The following is a 16,781-nucleotide window of genomic DNA, read 5'->3' as shown; positions in this document are numbered from 1 at the left end:
GCTTGTCTCTGGCACTTGCTCCAGTTCACTAATTTGTAAGTTCTAAGATAATTTTAACACTACTTGCCCCCAGAAAAATCCCTAGCTTAATCTTAAAGAATTATTTTTGCAATCAGGCAAGGAGAAAAAAAAGCCTCTTGGAATTGTTCCTTTTGTCAAGCTGATCAGTTTTGGTCTGGGGTGCAGAGGGAGTGAGAGGTACGAGATAGCTGTGTCCAGTGCAGAGGGCTGGCTCCTGTGGAACTGCCCTTGGACATCAGAGGTATCTTAAATTCCAGGGAACTTCGGAAATGCTACTGCTGAAAGGCCCAAATATTCCTGTTGTTGCAGAGTTTTGTTTAAAGGAACTCATGAGTGAGGCCAGCTGGGTGCTGTCTCTGAGCTGCTCCTCCCTGAGTGAGTCTAGCACAGAGGCTAAAGCTGCACTGGGCTGTGCTTGTCCTGTCCCTGAGGCAGGAACATCTGATGACCCTGTGAATCAACTCCTAAACCACTCAGGTTCTTTCAGGAGGAAAGGAATAAACTAAAATAGGTTTGCCTGCAGACTAAACCTGGGCATTCATTCCAGAGGTAATTCCCATGTGGGTCAGACACCCCTGGCATGAGTTCAGCTCACAGTCAAGGTGAGCAGCTGCAGAGTCCCTTCTGTTGATTTGCTCCATGGTAGTTTTTCAGAAGCTGGGGAGCAAACTCCTTCCAGAGGCAGGTTTAGGTGTCCCAGTCCTCCTTTGTGGGGACCCAAGTGCCACACTGAAGTTTCCCAGGATAGGTAAATTGATGCACTAGGCTGCCCCAGGGATAATTGCTGCTAAAACATCATGGAATGAAAAATCTGGTTGTAGTGCAACTCTCCATCATTCCTCCACTGAGCGGGAACAACGAGGAACTTCTGTTCTGATGTCTCTGGTGCCAGTTTTCCAGTTTGGGGCTGTGGTTAATCATGTCTCCAGGCACAGCTGCAGGCACTCAGTCTGATTACATGGGTTTGAGTGCAGGTAAACCCTTCAATCAATCTGCCAAGAACTGAGTGAGAGTCAGTAGTGTAAATGTTCTGCTCTGAGTAGGGCATCTAGAGGGGTGATCTTTGCAAAAGATCCAGAGCTCAGTATGATCCTTGCAGGTAATGTTTCATTATTGTCTGTTTAGTAGGAACCCTGTTAAATGAGAAAAGTCAGGAAGAGCCTGTGCTTGGAGCCTGGTCCAGGTTACAGCAATCCCAGCTGGAATGGCTTCTGCTGGCCATGGCTCTGACTGGAACAAGATGCTGTGTCCTGGCATTCCACCCCTTGGAGTCACCCATTGCTTTGTTGCTGTATCTCACCCATTTCATTATCACATTTTTTTTCTTTTTCCTCTTCCTTTTTGTAGAATGCTCTTGAGATCAAAGAACTCAAAAAGTACGGCCCCTTTGACCCATATATCAATGCCAAGGTGTGTACTTTGCTGTCAGCATTTCACTGCATCATCACTCCAAGCTGCACCCGCGTGCTTCCAGGTGCAATAATACCTGTTCACTTTGCAGCTGCTTGGGGAAAAGGAAAATGGGGCCATTCATTTACTGTGGGTTTCTCTCTTCAAAGCAGTTATAGAAACATAATTAAAGGAAAGCTTTTCCTTACTTTCCTGGGGGCTCCTTCCTTGCTTAGCCTTGTAGGACTCGCAGTGATGGTCAGTTTGCTTGATTGGGCTGGATGACTTCCCAAAGGTAATGTTACTTCAGTTAAATGTTCTAGGTTTTGTTTCATGTGCTGATGTTGCTGATAAATGCAAAGAGAAAGAATTTTTTTTTCTCCTGCTTAACCATGGTTGCATTTTCTCTGTGGGCTGTTTGGAGTGAATTTTGATGCCTTTTCTCCTACCAAATGCATAATGCTCTGTGTGTTGTTTGAATGGACAGTTAATTCCTGTGGTGGTGGTGGTGGTGGTGGTGGGGAGAAGGGAGGGCAGTGATGTTCCTGCCTCCCTTCCCAAGTCCTCCATGTCCTGCTTATTACATCAGTCTCTCTTTTGATGTTCAGTCTGTGGTGTCGTTTGACCCTTCAGCCCTGGTCTCCTGTTCCTGTTTTCTGGCTGTTTTGCTCCTCTCTTCTTTTCAGTTGTTTTGAGCTACAAAAGGCACAACATCAGCTTGTGCAGTGTGCTGAGACTGAGCTGTTGAAGAGGCTTCCTATCCAGTATTGGGAAGCTGAAGATCAAATTCCTGGTGGTAGTTTCTCAGACACCATTTTTCAGTTTTATTTCTAGTGAATCTACAAGCCAGGGGTGGCAAACAACCTGTTGCTCTATCCTGAGACACCTCTGCCATGAGCTACCATGCCACAGCTGCTTCCAGCCAGTTATTTTGGATCCAGCCATCCATGGCAGGTTTCTGTCTGACAGAGTTTCCCTCTGCTTGGTCTGCAGGACCTCAGAAACATGCAGCCAGGGCTCCTGTGCTTGCTGGGAGTTAGGTGTGGTTTTGCAGGGTCACTGTTTCAGGGTCACTGGTGCCCACCCTCTGAGCACAAATGCCTTCCCGTGAAGCTCATCCAAATCAGGGATTTTTGCAAAAATCCAGATAGGAATTTTATGCCTTTATATATTCTGTGGAAACATCATAGTTGAACAGCTCAGCTGCCTGAAAGGAGCTTCCTAAAACATTGTCAATAACCAAGTAAAATCTTACACACTCCAGTATTGGGATGTTGAACAAAGAAGGAATGTTAATTTGGGTTTTATTCTGTGGAGAAGTGCATTATTTAAAACCTCAGTTCAGTGTTCACAGTGGCTGAGGTGCTCTCTAGAGCAAGACTGATTTTAGGAATCTTTGCTTTGGTTTTAAAGAGAGAGAGATGATTTTCACACAGTTGTTGGGTTCATCACAAATTCTGAGCAGCTTTGCACCAGTTCCTGGCCAGATGTGATGAAGAGCATGTGGAGTTGGAGCTCTCACACAGACTGGTGTTTTCTCAGGAGCAGCCAAAGAGCAGATTGTGAGTAGGGCAGGATTCTGCTGGACACTCAGACACCCACAAAAATCATACCAAGGAATCTTAGAAACCGGGTGGGTGGGACTGAAGGGACCTGTAGCCACTTTCCCCAACCCTGGGGCAGGATCAAGTCTCCTTACACCATTCCTGACCAGAATTTACCCACAAAGTTCTCAAAAAGCTCAGAGAAGGACAGCTCTGTGAACTTTCTTTGGCAGTTTATTCAACCCTTCAGATCTCTGCAGATCAGAAAACTTTCCCTTATTCAAACCAAGTCTCCCTGTGCTCAGGCAGAGCTGTCTCACCCTGTGTTGGGAGCAGGGGGTGCAGAACAGACACAGCACTTGAAAGGGCTGTGGATTCTCCACTTGATCATGGGATGAGGAGCAACAGGGCTGTGTGTGGTGAGTGGTGTCACATTGCCACCTGTGCTGGAGCACAGACAGAAAGAAAGCAGAGTGTCCCTGCTTGTGTCCTCTTTGTGCTCTGCAGGCGGACATTGCTCCCAGCTCCTCTCTTCCAGCTGAGAGCTGGGGGGATGCAAGGATTCCTGCAGGAATGCAGCCCCTCGGCCCTCCTGAGTGCTCTATTTTTCTAAGTAGTTCTGAAATTTGAAGCCATATGCCTTCTGGTGGCTGGAATGGAATTTTCCTTTTCCATCTCTGATACATCTGTAGGTCTGAGCACTCCTGCTCGCTGCTCTGGTTTGTGCCTGGAGAGGTGATGCAGGAAGGGAGCAAACTCCCTTGCCTGGAAGAGCTGTAGTATTTTTGGCTGCTCTCAAAACTCTCCCAAAATGGAGGCAGTAAAGACTCAGGCAATAGTGGGAGTTTCCACTGCACAGTCTGGAATTGGGAGAGACTTGCTGTGATGATTCAGGGGAGTTTTATTGCTTGTGATCTCTGCTGCAGGAGGAAAGTCTGGGGATTTTGCCTCGAACATTGGAGCCCCAATCTGCTTAGGGAAAGTTGGACTGAATTGCAGGGAAGTTGAGGGAAGTTTCCAGCAATTACATTTTTTAACAATGTTGTGTTCCCGTTTCTGAGCCCTCAGGCAGGTGCTTGTAGCTGCTGCATGCTTTAAAGCCCCCTGAGGCATATGTACCCTGTGCTAGAGAGAGGGGGACAGTCCTAGCCAAGGAAATCTCCAGCAGCCAGAGCTGGTGTGGCACGAGCAGCGTGTGCCCCCACAGCTCTGGGGCAGAGACCCACTGCTCAGAGAGGCTGGGGTCATCCACAGTGCTGGCAGTGAGGATCCCTTGTGCCACAGGGCAGGCTGAGAGCCTGGGCCCAGCTGTCGTGGGCTCCCTGATCCCTGCACTCCCAACCCTGTCAGATGGGAATAATGGGATTTGCCAACCCTGCAAATGCCAGAGAGCAGCAGTGTGAGCTGATGGGCAGGTGCAAGCTCTGATGTTCTCTATTCTGTCCCCTCTCACTCCGTTTGTATATTTTTTGTGCAGAATTCTGTATCCTGCAGTACCCTCTGTCCACGTGTATGTGCCTCCCCCCAGGATGGAGCCTGTTTGACTTGCACCTTCTGTGCTGGCAGTGATGCTTTGCCCTCTCCCCCTGCATGTGCCTGACTGCTCCTTCCCTTCACTGCCGTACAAACTGCAGCTGCCAGAGCCTCTCCCAGCTCCTGCTCCCTTCCTGCTTTGCCTGTGGCTGAGAAGTGATGCAAAAGCCAGATACAAACAACTGGGGCATTGACAGGACTCCTGTGAGCCTGAGAGTGACTGAACACCTCAGCAGGATCCCAGTGCTCGTGCAGCCTCACGAGTTTGTGGCATGGTGCAAAATACTGAGCAGTGTCCCGAGGCGTGCGTGTGCTCTCACAGCAGGCAGGGATCAAATTCCCTTCTGCAGTGGTGCTGCTGCCTCCAGCAGGACAAGAACATTCTGTTTATTTTGCTGGAAATGTTGTGAAAATGACAAATTCAACCACGATTCTTTCAGTTTAAGTGTGTAACTGTTTGTATTAAACTTTTTTGGGGGTTATATTGTCAGATAGTTGTTTTCAAAGTGCTTAAACCAGAATCCCTTTGTGGATGACACACAGTAGTAAAACTAGAAACTTGAGAGGAACTTAATTTGAGAAAAGGCTCTGTTAGATCTGGCCATGTTCCTATTTTGCACCTATACACGTGGGTTGTTGGATTGCTCATCTTTGGGCTTTGCATTGCTAGTTCTTAGCCTGGCTGCTGCTGCACGCTCTGGTTTGGGTCTGGCTTCCAGCTGGGGGTGCTCCCTTGTCACTGAGGCATTGCTTCCCTCAGCTGACCTGAGCCCTGGCTTGTTCCTGCAGTGGTGGAATTGCACGGCTCTCTGGTTCACAAACTGCATGGGGCTGGGTGCTCCCTGTCTCTAAACAGCCAGAATTGCAGAGGTGGAATCACTGTTAAAACCAGGATAAGTAGGATTTGAAACAATTGAAGTTTAAATCTAAAATTATGATGATGAAGCTCCAGCAAATAAAATTCACACAACAGGTTGCCTGCCTTATATCCAGCCTTTTATTTTTGTGGCACCCTGAAGTGTGGGATGCTGCCAAGATACCAGACTAACTTTCCCAGGTGCCAGCAGCATTAATGGGAACCTGGCTACAGCTGAACATCCCTTAAACTTTAGCATTGCCCCTGGATTCTGCCCCTGGTGCTTGGAAGGCAGGCTGGTCCATCTCTACTCCCTCTTTCCCACAGCTGAAGTGCATTTTTCTGGGTATCCCTGAAGCTGTGGCTGGACTGGCCGATCAATGAGCTTGTGAGGGGGTACTAAACACCCAGGGAGACGGTGTAACATTGCTCAGGCTGGTTCAGACTGGGCTCTCTGCTTCCCCACTGCTTTCCTTTTGTCTTGTTTTCGGATTTAAATGTTGGAGCGAGGCACGGGGCAGCCGCTGGCCCGGCCCTGACGCGCTGCCGCTTGTGCCCCACAGAACAACGACAACGAGACGGCGCTGCACTGCGCGGCCCAGCACGGCCACACCGAGGTGGTGAAGGTGCTGCTGGAGGAGCTCACCGACCCCACCATGCGCAACAACAAATTCGAGACCCCCCTGGACCTGGCTGCTCTCTATGGGAGGCTGGAAGTGGTCAAGATGCTCTTGAACGCCCACCCCAACCTGCTGAGCTGCAACACTAAGAAACACACTCCGCTGCACCTGGCAGCCAGGAACGGGCACAAAGCAGTGGTCCACGTCCTCCTGGATGCTGGCATGGACAGCAACTACCAGGTATCTGCTGTGTCTAAGTGGGGCTGGGCTGTGGCTGGGGATTGCAGAGCTCCACCAGCCCTCCTCGCAGAGGGAGCACTCGCAGAAGCTGAGGAGAGCTTTGTGTCCTGCTGGGCTGTCTGTGCAGCTCTGGGCTGCTCGGGGAGGCTGCCCGGGGGGACTCGGCTGCTGTGCATGCCTCACGCCTCCGCAGGGGCAAGCAAAGCCCCAGACACAGAGTGAGGGAGAAGAACCCCCTGTGGCCGAAGCTGTTCTACCCTGCAGTGCTGTGAGCTCTGATAGGCAAACGTGTCTCTTCCTATCAAGCCACTTGTGAATGTGCTGTTTTCACAGCAATGGCTTGTATGTGGGGCTTGTTTTTCCTTGTCAGGACATGACCTCTTGCCAAGCTGTAGAAGGCCTTTGCTTGGTTTCTCTGATGGAGCCATCCCCATTTTTCCATCCCACATCCTCAGCATTGTAATAACGTTGATAGTTCATCCTCAGCTGTAGGTAGTGTACACCTCGTGTACAATGCCGTGTATTTATTGCTTCTGTAACTCTCTCAGCCATGCCTCCCTCACCATTCCCTGCTGTCTGGCTTCATGCTATGTTTCCATTTAATTTGCAGACTGAGAAAGGCAGTGCTTTGCACGAAGCTGCTTTGTTTGGCAAGACAGATGTGGTACAAATATTGCTGGCTGCAGGTGAGAGAATGTTCCCCCTTTGAAGCACTAATGCGGTGATCCCTTCACCCAGAGCTTGAGGAAATCCCTTTCTAGTGTAGTAGGTTTCTCCATCCAGCTGTCAGAGCTCCTTGGAGCAGGATACAGGAGAGATTGGCTCTTGGAGTTTGGCTTTAGATTTGTCTCTAGAGTGCCTTTTAGCTCTCCCCAGTGCTGATCACAAATGTGTCTTGATGAAATGCACGAACCTGCACACAGTTAGACAATGTTCTTGCTTTTGCCCTCTGTACTCCTGTGGCCACAGGTATTGATGTGAACATAAAGGATAACAGAGGCCTGACTGCTCTGGACATTGTGAGGGAGCTTCCTTCCCAGAAAAGCCAGCACATAGCAGCTCTCATTGAAGGTGGGTAATGCAGCTCTGCCTCTGGGGAGGAGGGGAGAGTTTGGGGTGCTGATTCTGCCAGGGCAGGTACAGAATGTGCTTTTCTAGACCTGGAGAGTGCTGAAATCACAGCATTTTCAGGATGTGTTGGAAGAATCAGTGCTGAAACACTGGGGTGAGCTTCTCCAGACCAAATGCTTGGAGGAGGACTTGGGGGGATTTAGGAGGATTAGCCCTTTGCTGAGAGAGTGTGGCATGACTTTTATAGTTTAAATGGGCTTAATTGAGCTTTGTTTAGCTCACTTTAGAAGTTAATTAAAATTAAGGATAGCCTAAATCTGCTTGCGGAATGCAAAGTAACAGCTTTAGAAATGGTTCTGGTGTAACTCCCCTTTACGTGTCTGTGTAGGCAAATCACTGTCCACAGATCGCACATCCTGCTCCTCGCCTTATTGTGAGGCTTGGGCATGGAATTTGCAGATGAGATTTACAGAAAAGGCCTTGATTACTTGTGTTTTATAAAGGAGCTTGGTCCATTGTGTCTGTCCAAATTCGGGAATGAAATGTGACATCTTGGCTAAATTCATACCTTGTAATTACACTGTCTGCATTTCCTCTCAGCTGTGGGGAGGATCAGAAGCATTTGGAGCTGGGGTGTGTTACTCATGCTGAGCATTTGGGAGCTTTGCAGGTTCAAAGCACTTCTCAGACTTTTAACTAAGCTGTGCTTGTGAGGCTGGAATGTTTGAGCTTTATTCTGAAACTGAAGACAAAGATGGGCTTTAAAACTGAAGGTGTAGCAGATAAAGTCTGTTAGTTTTCCCCAGGAGGGAGCTGCTGTTGGATGTTACATCAGCTGAATGTTTCTGGCTTTGCCTGTGGTTGGGGGCTGCAGCTGGAATTGGTTTCTCTTGTTATGACTCTGTTCAATGATGGAGTTTGTGTCTACAACACAAATTTGCTCCGTGACTCTGTGTCCGTGCAGCAGCTTTGCAGCTTTTTGATTAAAGACTGAAAGTTCAAAGGACCATCCCTACCCTTGTGCCTGTGATTAAAGAAGCTGCCTGCGTCTATTTTGGAATCTGAGCTGCAAGTTTTAATAATGGTTTTTTTTTTTTTTTTGGACACTTAATAAGCTGACAGTTGGCCTTCCACCCACGAGGGAGGAAGCGCCATGTGCTGAAGGGGACAGAAAGCCAGATTGACGTGAGCTGACCCTGTCCCCCAACCCCCTTGCAGATTACACCGTTGGGAAGAAAAGTGCCAAAGCTGTGGAGAAATCTGCTCCAGCCCCACTCGCTCCAGCCACCGATCCCTCGGGCCGGACATCTCAGGGTGGGCATCACCAGCATTCCTCTCCCTGCCAGCATCGAGGTCAGGAGATCCAGGGACAATCCCTTCTCTCTCTTTCCCCCGCAGGTGATGTGGACAAAGCTGTCACGGAGCTGATCATCGATTTTGATGTGAACCCCGAAGAGGAGAGCCCGTATGAAGCTTTGTACAACGCCACGTCCTGCCACTCCCTGGACAGCCTGGCCAGCGGGAGGTCGTCCGACCGGGAATCTGTGAATAAAGAAGCTGAACCGAGTGGCCTCAAAGCAGCTGGAGTCAGGCCTGTACGTAGCTCACCCCTGCTTGCCCTAGAGGCACAGGGGACTGACCTGCAGGGTCATGTTTTGCACAGGCTGCCCAAGCTTGAGGAAATCTTTACATCCTTCCCTGATGTTGATGAGAGCAGGCAGGTGTCTCTCCTTCCCTACCCTGTTCACAGGGATTGCCTAAAAGCAGCCGCTGCTTCATTTCACCTTGTGTTGCATCCTTCTGTTTTCTGGCAGTGCACTGGTGCCAGTGAATCTTGGTCTGTCAGGAGATTACATTTTGCAGAAGGGATGGCTTCTTGTTATGAAAAAAGTTCTGGAAACTAGTATGGAGCATCTTCTCATGCCTCACTGCTTGACCACAGCTACGGCTCTCAGGAAATTATCTGTAATAACCTGTTGCAAACTAGTTGGCAGTGGAAGGGCTTTTTTTGTGTATTACTTGCAGAGCTCTGTAGAGGGTACTCCAGGCTTTACAAAGCTGCACAGAGCTCCTGGAACTGTCCCCAGAGAAGTCTTGCTCACCTTCTGTCAGCTGCATCTGCTGCCATGGTAGAAGTCAGCAGGAAGGCTGCTGTGGGGCAGATGGGACACGGGCCCTGCAGTGCTGGGTCAGCTTCAGGCTCTGTGTTCTGGTTGGTTTTCCAAAGCCTGCTCTGTGGAGGCGTTTTTGGACAAAAGGCAGAGCAGCAGTGAACAATTAAACTGTTGGGGGCACAGTAACCATGGCTCCCCTCTGTGCAAAGAGGTGCAGCCTTTGGCTTGTGGTGAGAGCAAGCAGAATAGAAATGAGACATAAGCTGTGGATGATGGACATTTTGGCCAAATTTCTCTGGTGTGCAGTACCAGGCAGTCCTGTTACTGATCAGGTCTTGTCCTTGTCCTGTGCTGATGGTATAAGGTGAAATGAGCTCAGTTCTGTCACAGGTAAGGAAAGATGAGAGCTGAACTGCAGTGAAAAGAGAGCAGGAAGAGGGATGTGCTGGCTGGAGTTTGAGCAGAGCAGCTCTGCTGCTCCCTTTGCCATTAGATGGAGCTGTGGCTGGGCAGGAGGTGGCCCCAGGACCAGGCAGCAGCTCCAGCTGCCCAGTTGCAATCCCAGGATATTGGAGGAGAGCAGTGCAGTGTAGTTGCTCTATCCCTAGAGTTTTCCACTATAAAAGGTGCCTCTGGCATCACTTTCACTAAGCCACAAGCCCTTTCTTCTGATCTGCTCATTGCTCACTGTCCTGTGTAATGCTGTGGAGATGCTGGTTTGGGTCTGAGTGAGACCTGTGGGACCAAATCAGTGTTCTGAGGAAGAGGAAAAGCAGCAGCCATTGCCCAGCTCTGTGCTGTTAGGGCTGAACTTCTCCTCCTCCCAGATTAATTTGAGGAGGTCCTTGCTGCATCCACAGCAGTGGGGACACAGCTGGTGGTGGCAGAAGGGTTGAGCTGACAGTGTCTGTCTCACCTGCAGAGAGAACGTCCTCCCCCACCGGCCAAGCCCCCACCTGATGAAGAGGAGGAGCAGAATGTGGAGAAGAAGACAGGCCACAGTGCTCCCTGTGAGGTACATGGGGCTTGCTCTGGGGTGTTTCATGGGAGAGTGGTTTGAACATCAGTTTTAATAGTTTGGGAAGAGCCAAGGGTGCTGTTACCTCCTGTGCTTGTTGAGCTGTGAATATGAAGTATTTCCTCACTCAGCATTGCTGCTGTCCCTTACCATGGGAACTTCCTTTGTCCGCTTCTTCCAGGGCACCTCAGAGTTGACCTTCAGCCTTACTTTCCTATTCTTGGCTGAGAATTCCCTTAGGAAGAGATTTTTCTGACCCACGTTGTGATGTGGACCTTTGCCCACTAGTAATGATCCCACCACAGCCGTCTTCAGTTGGACTGAAACACAGGGGGGCTGTGAGTTCCTGCTTCCTCTGAGCTCCCAGCTGTGGAGGAGCTGCATGGGCTTGTGGCTCCTGCTGACATGAACAGGGATCAGGGGCTTGAATTCAGCTGAGGATCTGGCCCAGCATGTGTTAAAGTTGCCTTCTGCAGGGGTCAGTGCATGTGAGCTGCTTTCTGATGGAACTCAGGCTCTCCCATATCATATTGTTGCTGCTGGGGCTTCCTGTTGCTCATCTTTTTCACCTGCCTGTGAACCTCAGATGTAAGGAATCTCCGGGAGACACGGCTGTGGGAAACCACAAGTGTGCCTTGGCAACTTCTGCTGACACCCAGGAAAACCTTCAAAGCAAATCCAAATCCTGTGGATTTCTGTGCTCTCCCAAAGCCAGTGGCTTGTGTGTGAAGCTCGTGGAGCGTGTGCCACCTCTGCTGTCAGAGCAGGCTCTGGTTCTGCAGGTGCTTTCTTTGAGTGTGCTAATCTGCTGGAGCTCTGCAAGGCATAAATGAGATCTGTTTTCTGGAGAGTGTCAAATCCACATGAGACACAGTGAATGGGACCTGCTGTAGTAGACTGACCACAGAGAGCGAGTAAACTCTGAGCTCTGTGTGAACAGGGAGACTGGGATGTGACAGTGTGGACTGATCAAATGCAGGGGGTGGTAGCCAGTCCTGTGCCCTGGCAGAGGAGGGCTGGGCAGCAGCTCATGGAGTAATTGGGAAGCAGAACTTGTTTATGACAATAAACACACGTGAGGGAAACGTGCCCTGACCATTCCTGCTGAGCTTTCTTGCCATGTTTAATTACCAAGCACCTGCTGTGTTGTCCTGCCTTTAATAGCTTTGGAAGCACAATCCATTAAAGGCAATCTTGCTGGCAAATGGCAGAGTGACTCGCTGAGGAGACCTTGATTTGTGACCAACTTCAGTGACAAAACTTACAGGCATCGTGTGGCTGCCTGGAAATGACCTTTTGGACATACTGATGAGGAGTTTGGGGCTGATCCTTTTACTTTGCTTGTTCCTCCTGGCCTGCTCTGCTTTTCTGACTCTTGCTCATCTTTTATCACCTCAGAGCATGCTCTCCCTGGGCCAGGCAGGTGGGCACATGCTCCAGGAATGCTGTAAACATTCTGCTGCAGCATCCCAATCTTCCCCCCTCTAGCCCTGCTCTCCCATTGGAGCCAGGACATTTAGTCATTGAGTATTCTGGGGTTGGGCCAAGCTCTAGTTTTCCAAAGTAGTCTTTTTATTCCTTGCCAAGCTGGGGCTATCAGTCAAAACAGATGAGCATAAACAAGAAATTTCACTTTCATCACGGAAGAGCATTGGTACAAACAGGCAAAGGAGCTGATTGTTTGGAGGTGCTTGAGTGGTGCCTTTCACTATCTGCAGAAACCTTCTGGATTTGGAGCTGAGTAAGAGTCTGCACTGTCAAATTAAAGTTCAGTTCCAGTTGTTTACTGCTTGTCTCCAGAAGGGAAGTGCAGATCAAGGACAGGGCGCCACATTGGCTCCAGGGGTTTGGTCTGCAGTTCTGGGAGGCAGAAGAGAGGAAGAGATGAGTTACCCTTTAAAAAGTCTTTCAAAGTCCTCTGCTGTGGATTAAGTACACCTTAAAGAGCATCCTCATGATTCACAGCATCTTATGTTTGGGCTTTGCTAGCAATGAACATTTATACATGCAAAAAACACAGCTGAAGAACTAAAAACTGAATTGGAAGAAAGCTTTACTTGATGTTGTTGCTCCTGGTCACAAAGTCCACAGAGCAAGTAGGGTTCTCCAGCAGTGGTCTTCATTTTGAGTGAATTTGAACCCGGAACACTGTTTAGAGCTTGTAAGGATGAGAGATGGAGAAAATCAAGTGTCACCAGGCCTGTGAAAGCTCGCAGAGTAGAAGCTGGGAACTGTGTGCTGCTGGAGAACTTCTGCCTTTGGTGCATTTAAAGAGGACAGCAGAGGAATCATCATCTCCAGGAATGTCAGGAGAGCACTGGGGCCTGGCTGAAGGTCCAGGCTGCTGCTGTGCTAACAGGCTGCTGCTGGGCAGGATTTTTACAAGATCACTGTCAAGAACCTCTTACCTGCTGTTCTGGTCTGGCGGTTTTGTGCCACCATCTGGTCAGAATTTTTCCCTAATTTGCTCATTATGAGCTCCTTCACCTGGAAAGGAGCAGGTCTGCCTGGCAGCTCCTGCTCAAGGCAGGTAGAATAAATAAATATTTCCCATGCTGGACATGGCCCATTTCTTCCCATTGGGAAAGTCACATTAAAAGCCAGGTGGGTTCATGCAGAACAGCACATGGATGTCAGAATCCTCTGTGCTGCTGACTCTTAGGTGCCTCTCCAAGACTCCTTTAAGCTTCCAGAGCTCCTGGCTGGGTTGCAGTCAGGAAGGCACCAGTTTGTCCTTGGAGCAGCTCTGGTGCTTTCACCTTGGGGAGAAGCAGGAGGTGGGCTGTGTCCTGCTGGTAAGGCAGTAGCAGGTCTAGGGGTCTGAGCAGTAGGAGCCCTCACTGGGGGCACATTTTGTCCAGACCTGTTGTTCCTTGTCCTGGCAGCAGGTAGGGATTGTTTGTATGATAGTCACACATGGGGTCACAGAGTGGTTTGGACTGGAAGGGACCTTAAAGATCATCCAGTCCCAAGCCCTTGTCATGGGCTGGGACACTTTCCACTCGACCAGGTTGCTCCAAGCCCTGTCCACCCTGGCCTTGAACGCTTCCAGGGCATTCACAATTTTCTCTCACTCCATGCCCCTCTGCAGCTCTCTTGGAGCCCCTTAGGCTGCATTCCTGGGTCTTGTTGAGCGCCTGGGACAGGGTTGCATCAACTTGCCAGGATCTGGCCAGGAGATGGTGCTGAAAGGCAGCTGACTGTGCTGGCACAGTGCCCTGGTGCCAGTTTGGCCCCTCCAGCACTGGGATGGCACAGGAGGGTATCCAGTGCCTGTCATGCTTGGCATTGATCAGACCAACACGTGCGAGTGCAGCACGACTTGTCTGGATCCTGCACCAAAACCTCATCTTGCACATGGCCTGGTGGCTTTCCAGAACAGCTCAGGGAGAGTCTGCCAGGGTTACAAACCAGCTCTAAGCAGAGGCTTTGGGGGATTTAAATGAGCACAATCACTGCTGCACATCCTGAAGTTAAACTGAGTTCATACAGTGCTGCCTGAGGACTCTTTAGTTCTGAATATGCCATACATCCTGAGGTCAGAAATGCAGATCTGAGAGGGTGGCAGGGATTTGGGCTTTTGTTCTTTTTGGCCCTGTCCTAATAGGGCTAGCAGCTAAAAAGTGAATGACTGTGCAAATTCCAATAGCAACAGCAAGTCTGAGATGGGATGAACAGGAATAACGGTCTCAGCTCTTTTCCCCCTCCAGGCTGTCTGCAGCCCTTGCACAGTTGGTCAGTGCTGGAAAGCTGACAGCAGCCTGAAATACTAAAAATTAAAGGGCTTTGGGTGGGTTTTTTTTGAGGGGGTTAAAAAAATCCAGAGGGGAGTATTACATTTTGGCTCGCGCTCCTCAGTGAAGGTGTTGCCTCTGCCAGTTCTTTGCTTAACCCATGGCATAGAGGCTGTGGGGTTTATGCTGGGACAAAGCATTGCTTTGCAGAGCACCACATTGTGCTGTTCTTCATTAGGCCTCTGCTGCCCGGGGGAAAAGCAGGGGAAGTGGAGCTGAGGAAGAGGAACACCCCTACGAGCTGTTGCTTACAGCAGAAACTAAAAAGCCGGTTGCAGTGGACAGGAAAACAAAAGGTGAGTGACCATCCAAAAAGCAGAGCTGTTTGCTTGCATGTGCTTCAGGAAGACATGGGGGCAGAGGGCAAGTGGAACAATGAAAGTCTCTGCTGGGTGGGGGCTGCAGGGTGATTGTTGTGTTTCCTGGTAATCTCTCTGTAAAGGAGTGCTCTGAGCGTTCCCGTACAGAGTGTACGTGGAGGAAGGGCAGCTCCACTGTAGGACACTTCAGAGATTGCAAGGATCTGCTCTGTGACCTCAGAAATGCCCAAATCTCATGCCTAGCCAAGCAAAGACAGAGGGTGAGAGGCTGGAGGCTGCACCTCTGCCAGGGAAGATGAGCAACACAAGTGCTCCAGTGAGCTGTGTTCTCCATCCAGCTGGCGCTGCAGGTTTCTGTTATCCTGCTGTAAAATCAACATCCTGCTCTGTGTTAGAGCTAATCTGAGATGGAAACTAAGAGAGGAGGAAAACAAAAATGTGTAGAGCAAGAACTAGAACTGTCTGAAAGCATGGGGGTTACACAGGTTGATATTGAGGCAGTTTCTCCTCCCCGTGAAGGACCTTTGAGCTTTACAAAGCATCTGGGAACACCTTGTCTCTTGTGTTCGGCTGTTGTTGGCTTTTTGGCTTTCCTTCAACAATAACAACAAAAGATTTGTTTAGAGGGAAAAGATTTTCGCTTTACTGAGAAGTCCCAAGCAGGAATTTGGGTGGAATTAGTTTGGATTCTCACTCTGGGACCCCTCTCCCTCTGAGGATGGACAGGGCTAACAAGGAGGTGATGCCTCATTGACTGTTTTGTCAGACCTGCAGCTTTTTTCTCCTACTTGCAGCATGATAAGCTATCATTGCCCAGGTCCTGCTGCTCTCCAGGGTGGCACAAGAGGTCATTGTGTTCCCACCAGCACTTTCCAAAGCTCCTCACTGCCAGAGGCAAGTTTTGAGAGCTTTTTAGGTTGGTGCTTTGCAGTCTGGGCCAGGAACAGTCCTTGGGCAACAGCCACTGAGCGAGGGCTTTCAGGCTTTCATCAGTGGGCAGCTATTGCTGGTTATTCAGGCATGAGCTATTCCAACTGCTCCACTCCTTCCCCTGGCTGCTGTGTCCAGGCTTGATTGGTAAGAGTGGAGGTATGTCCTAATTATCTGTCAGCTAAAAACCTCAGAGTAATGCAGGTGCCTGTTCTTGATGCAGATCTCTTCCCCTGAACACCTGAAGACAGGAGAGGTTGCAGGAAGATCTTTATGGATCCTTTTATGGATCCAGAGCAGAGTCCCATCTTTTTGATGTGCAGTTAGAAAGATCAAAGCTGTGACTTCATGGTTTGCACTCCATGGAAAGTGCTGGTAACAAGCCTGGAGCTCTTCCCACTGTTACAGTGGGAGAAATCCAAGGATGCAGTTGAGTTTTTCCTCATCTTCCCTGACTTTCCCATTCTTTAAATGTAGTCAGCACTGTAGCTGATGGTGGGGGGAGAAGATAAATTTAAGGAGTGGCAGAATTAAACAAGAGTTGAGGGAGTGTCTGAAGCCTTACTTGGGGTGTTGGAGAATTTTCCCATCTCTAGGTCAGAAGAGTCCTGGAGCATCAAAGGCAGCAGCTCAATCCCAAGACATGGAACAAGCTGAAGCATGGCTTTGAACTGTTGGCTCTCAGTCTGAGGGTCTGGCCTTCTAGATGAGTTGTGGAGCAGCCTTTGGTCAGGAGAGGAGGGCTTGGGCTCTTGTGGCTGTTGAAAGGGCGATTCAGCGCAGAAGAAAGGCTGAATTTCAGGCACATGGGTTTAATGGTGCCTTTCATCTGTGATAGCTGCCTTTGTTCCTCTGGCTGCCAGTTGTCCTGTGTCCAGCCAACAGATCAATGTGGCATTATCCACTGGCTTTGGTGGCCTTTGTGTGTGTTAGAGCAGCTCGCTGTCACATGCTGGAGCACTGGGAGAAGTTGTCCTCGTGTTTTGGGCGGAGTATCAGAAGTGGTTTAAGCCAAATGCTCTCCCATCCACTTTGGTGTGCAGTCACATGCGTGAAGTCAGGGCACCAGGCCCTGGAACAGGGTGTGAAAATAAGGCAAAAGAATAGGAATGTGTGTGGAGTGACCAGGAGGAGGCTTCTCAGCTCCTGCCTCCAGAGAGACCTAATGGAGGGTGAAAAGACTTGAATTTTGGCACGTTTGGCTTCTCAGGAGTCACACCCAGGTGTTGTCAGCACTGACCAGCTGCAGGTAGGACCGACTTGGTGCCTTCTGGTAGTTATTACAAACTGATACTTGTTGAGGTTGTTCTGTGCTGCTTCCATAGGAGGTC

At 49.6% G+C, this 16,781-nt stretch overlaps 1 protein-coding gene across 7 annotated transcripts in view; it reads left to right on the top strand.

Moving 5' to 3' along the window:
* The window catches only part of ANKS1A (ankyrin repeat and sterile alpha motif domain containing 1A), a 73,230-nt gene that overhangs the window by 17,214 nt on the left and 39,235 nt on the right, over nt 1-16,781 (top strand). For 4 of the 7 annotated variants that reach the window (XM_085561174.1, XM_085561171.1, XM_021535995.3 and 1 more), the window contains exons 4-11: nt 1,369-1,431; nt 5,907-6,203; nt 6,814-6,889; nt 7,173-7,274; nt 8,493-8,588; nt 8,673-8,869; nt 10,311-10,403; nt 14,379-14,496. In XM_085561174.1, coding sequence (XP_085417300.1) covers nt 1,369-1,431; nt 5,907-6,203; nt 6,814-6,889; nt 7,173-7,274; nt 8,493-8,588; nt 8,673-8,869; nt 10,311-10,403; nt 14,379-14,496 — 1,042 coding nt within the window. The remainder of the gene's footprint in view (nt 1-1,368; nt 1,432-5,906; nt 6,204-6,813; nt 6,890-7,172; nt 7,275-8,492; nt 8,589-8,672; nt 8,870-10,310; nt 10,404-14,378; nt 14,497-16,781) is intronic. The other 3 variants (XM_085561172.1, XM_021535997.3, XM_085561173.1) reach the window with 2 other exon arrangements.

Source organism: Lonchura striata, chromosome 26 (genome assembly GCF_050655825.1).
Source record: "Lonchura striata isolate lonStrDom1 chromosome 26, ASM5065582v1, whole genome shotgun sequence".
In the NCBI taxonomy this organism is placed as follows: Eukaryota; Metazoa; Chordata; class Aves; order Passeriformes; family Estrildidae; genus Lonchura; species Lonchura striata.
This window is presented reverse-complemented; position numbering and strand designations above follow the sequence as displayed.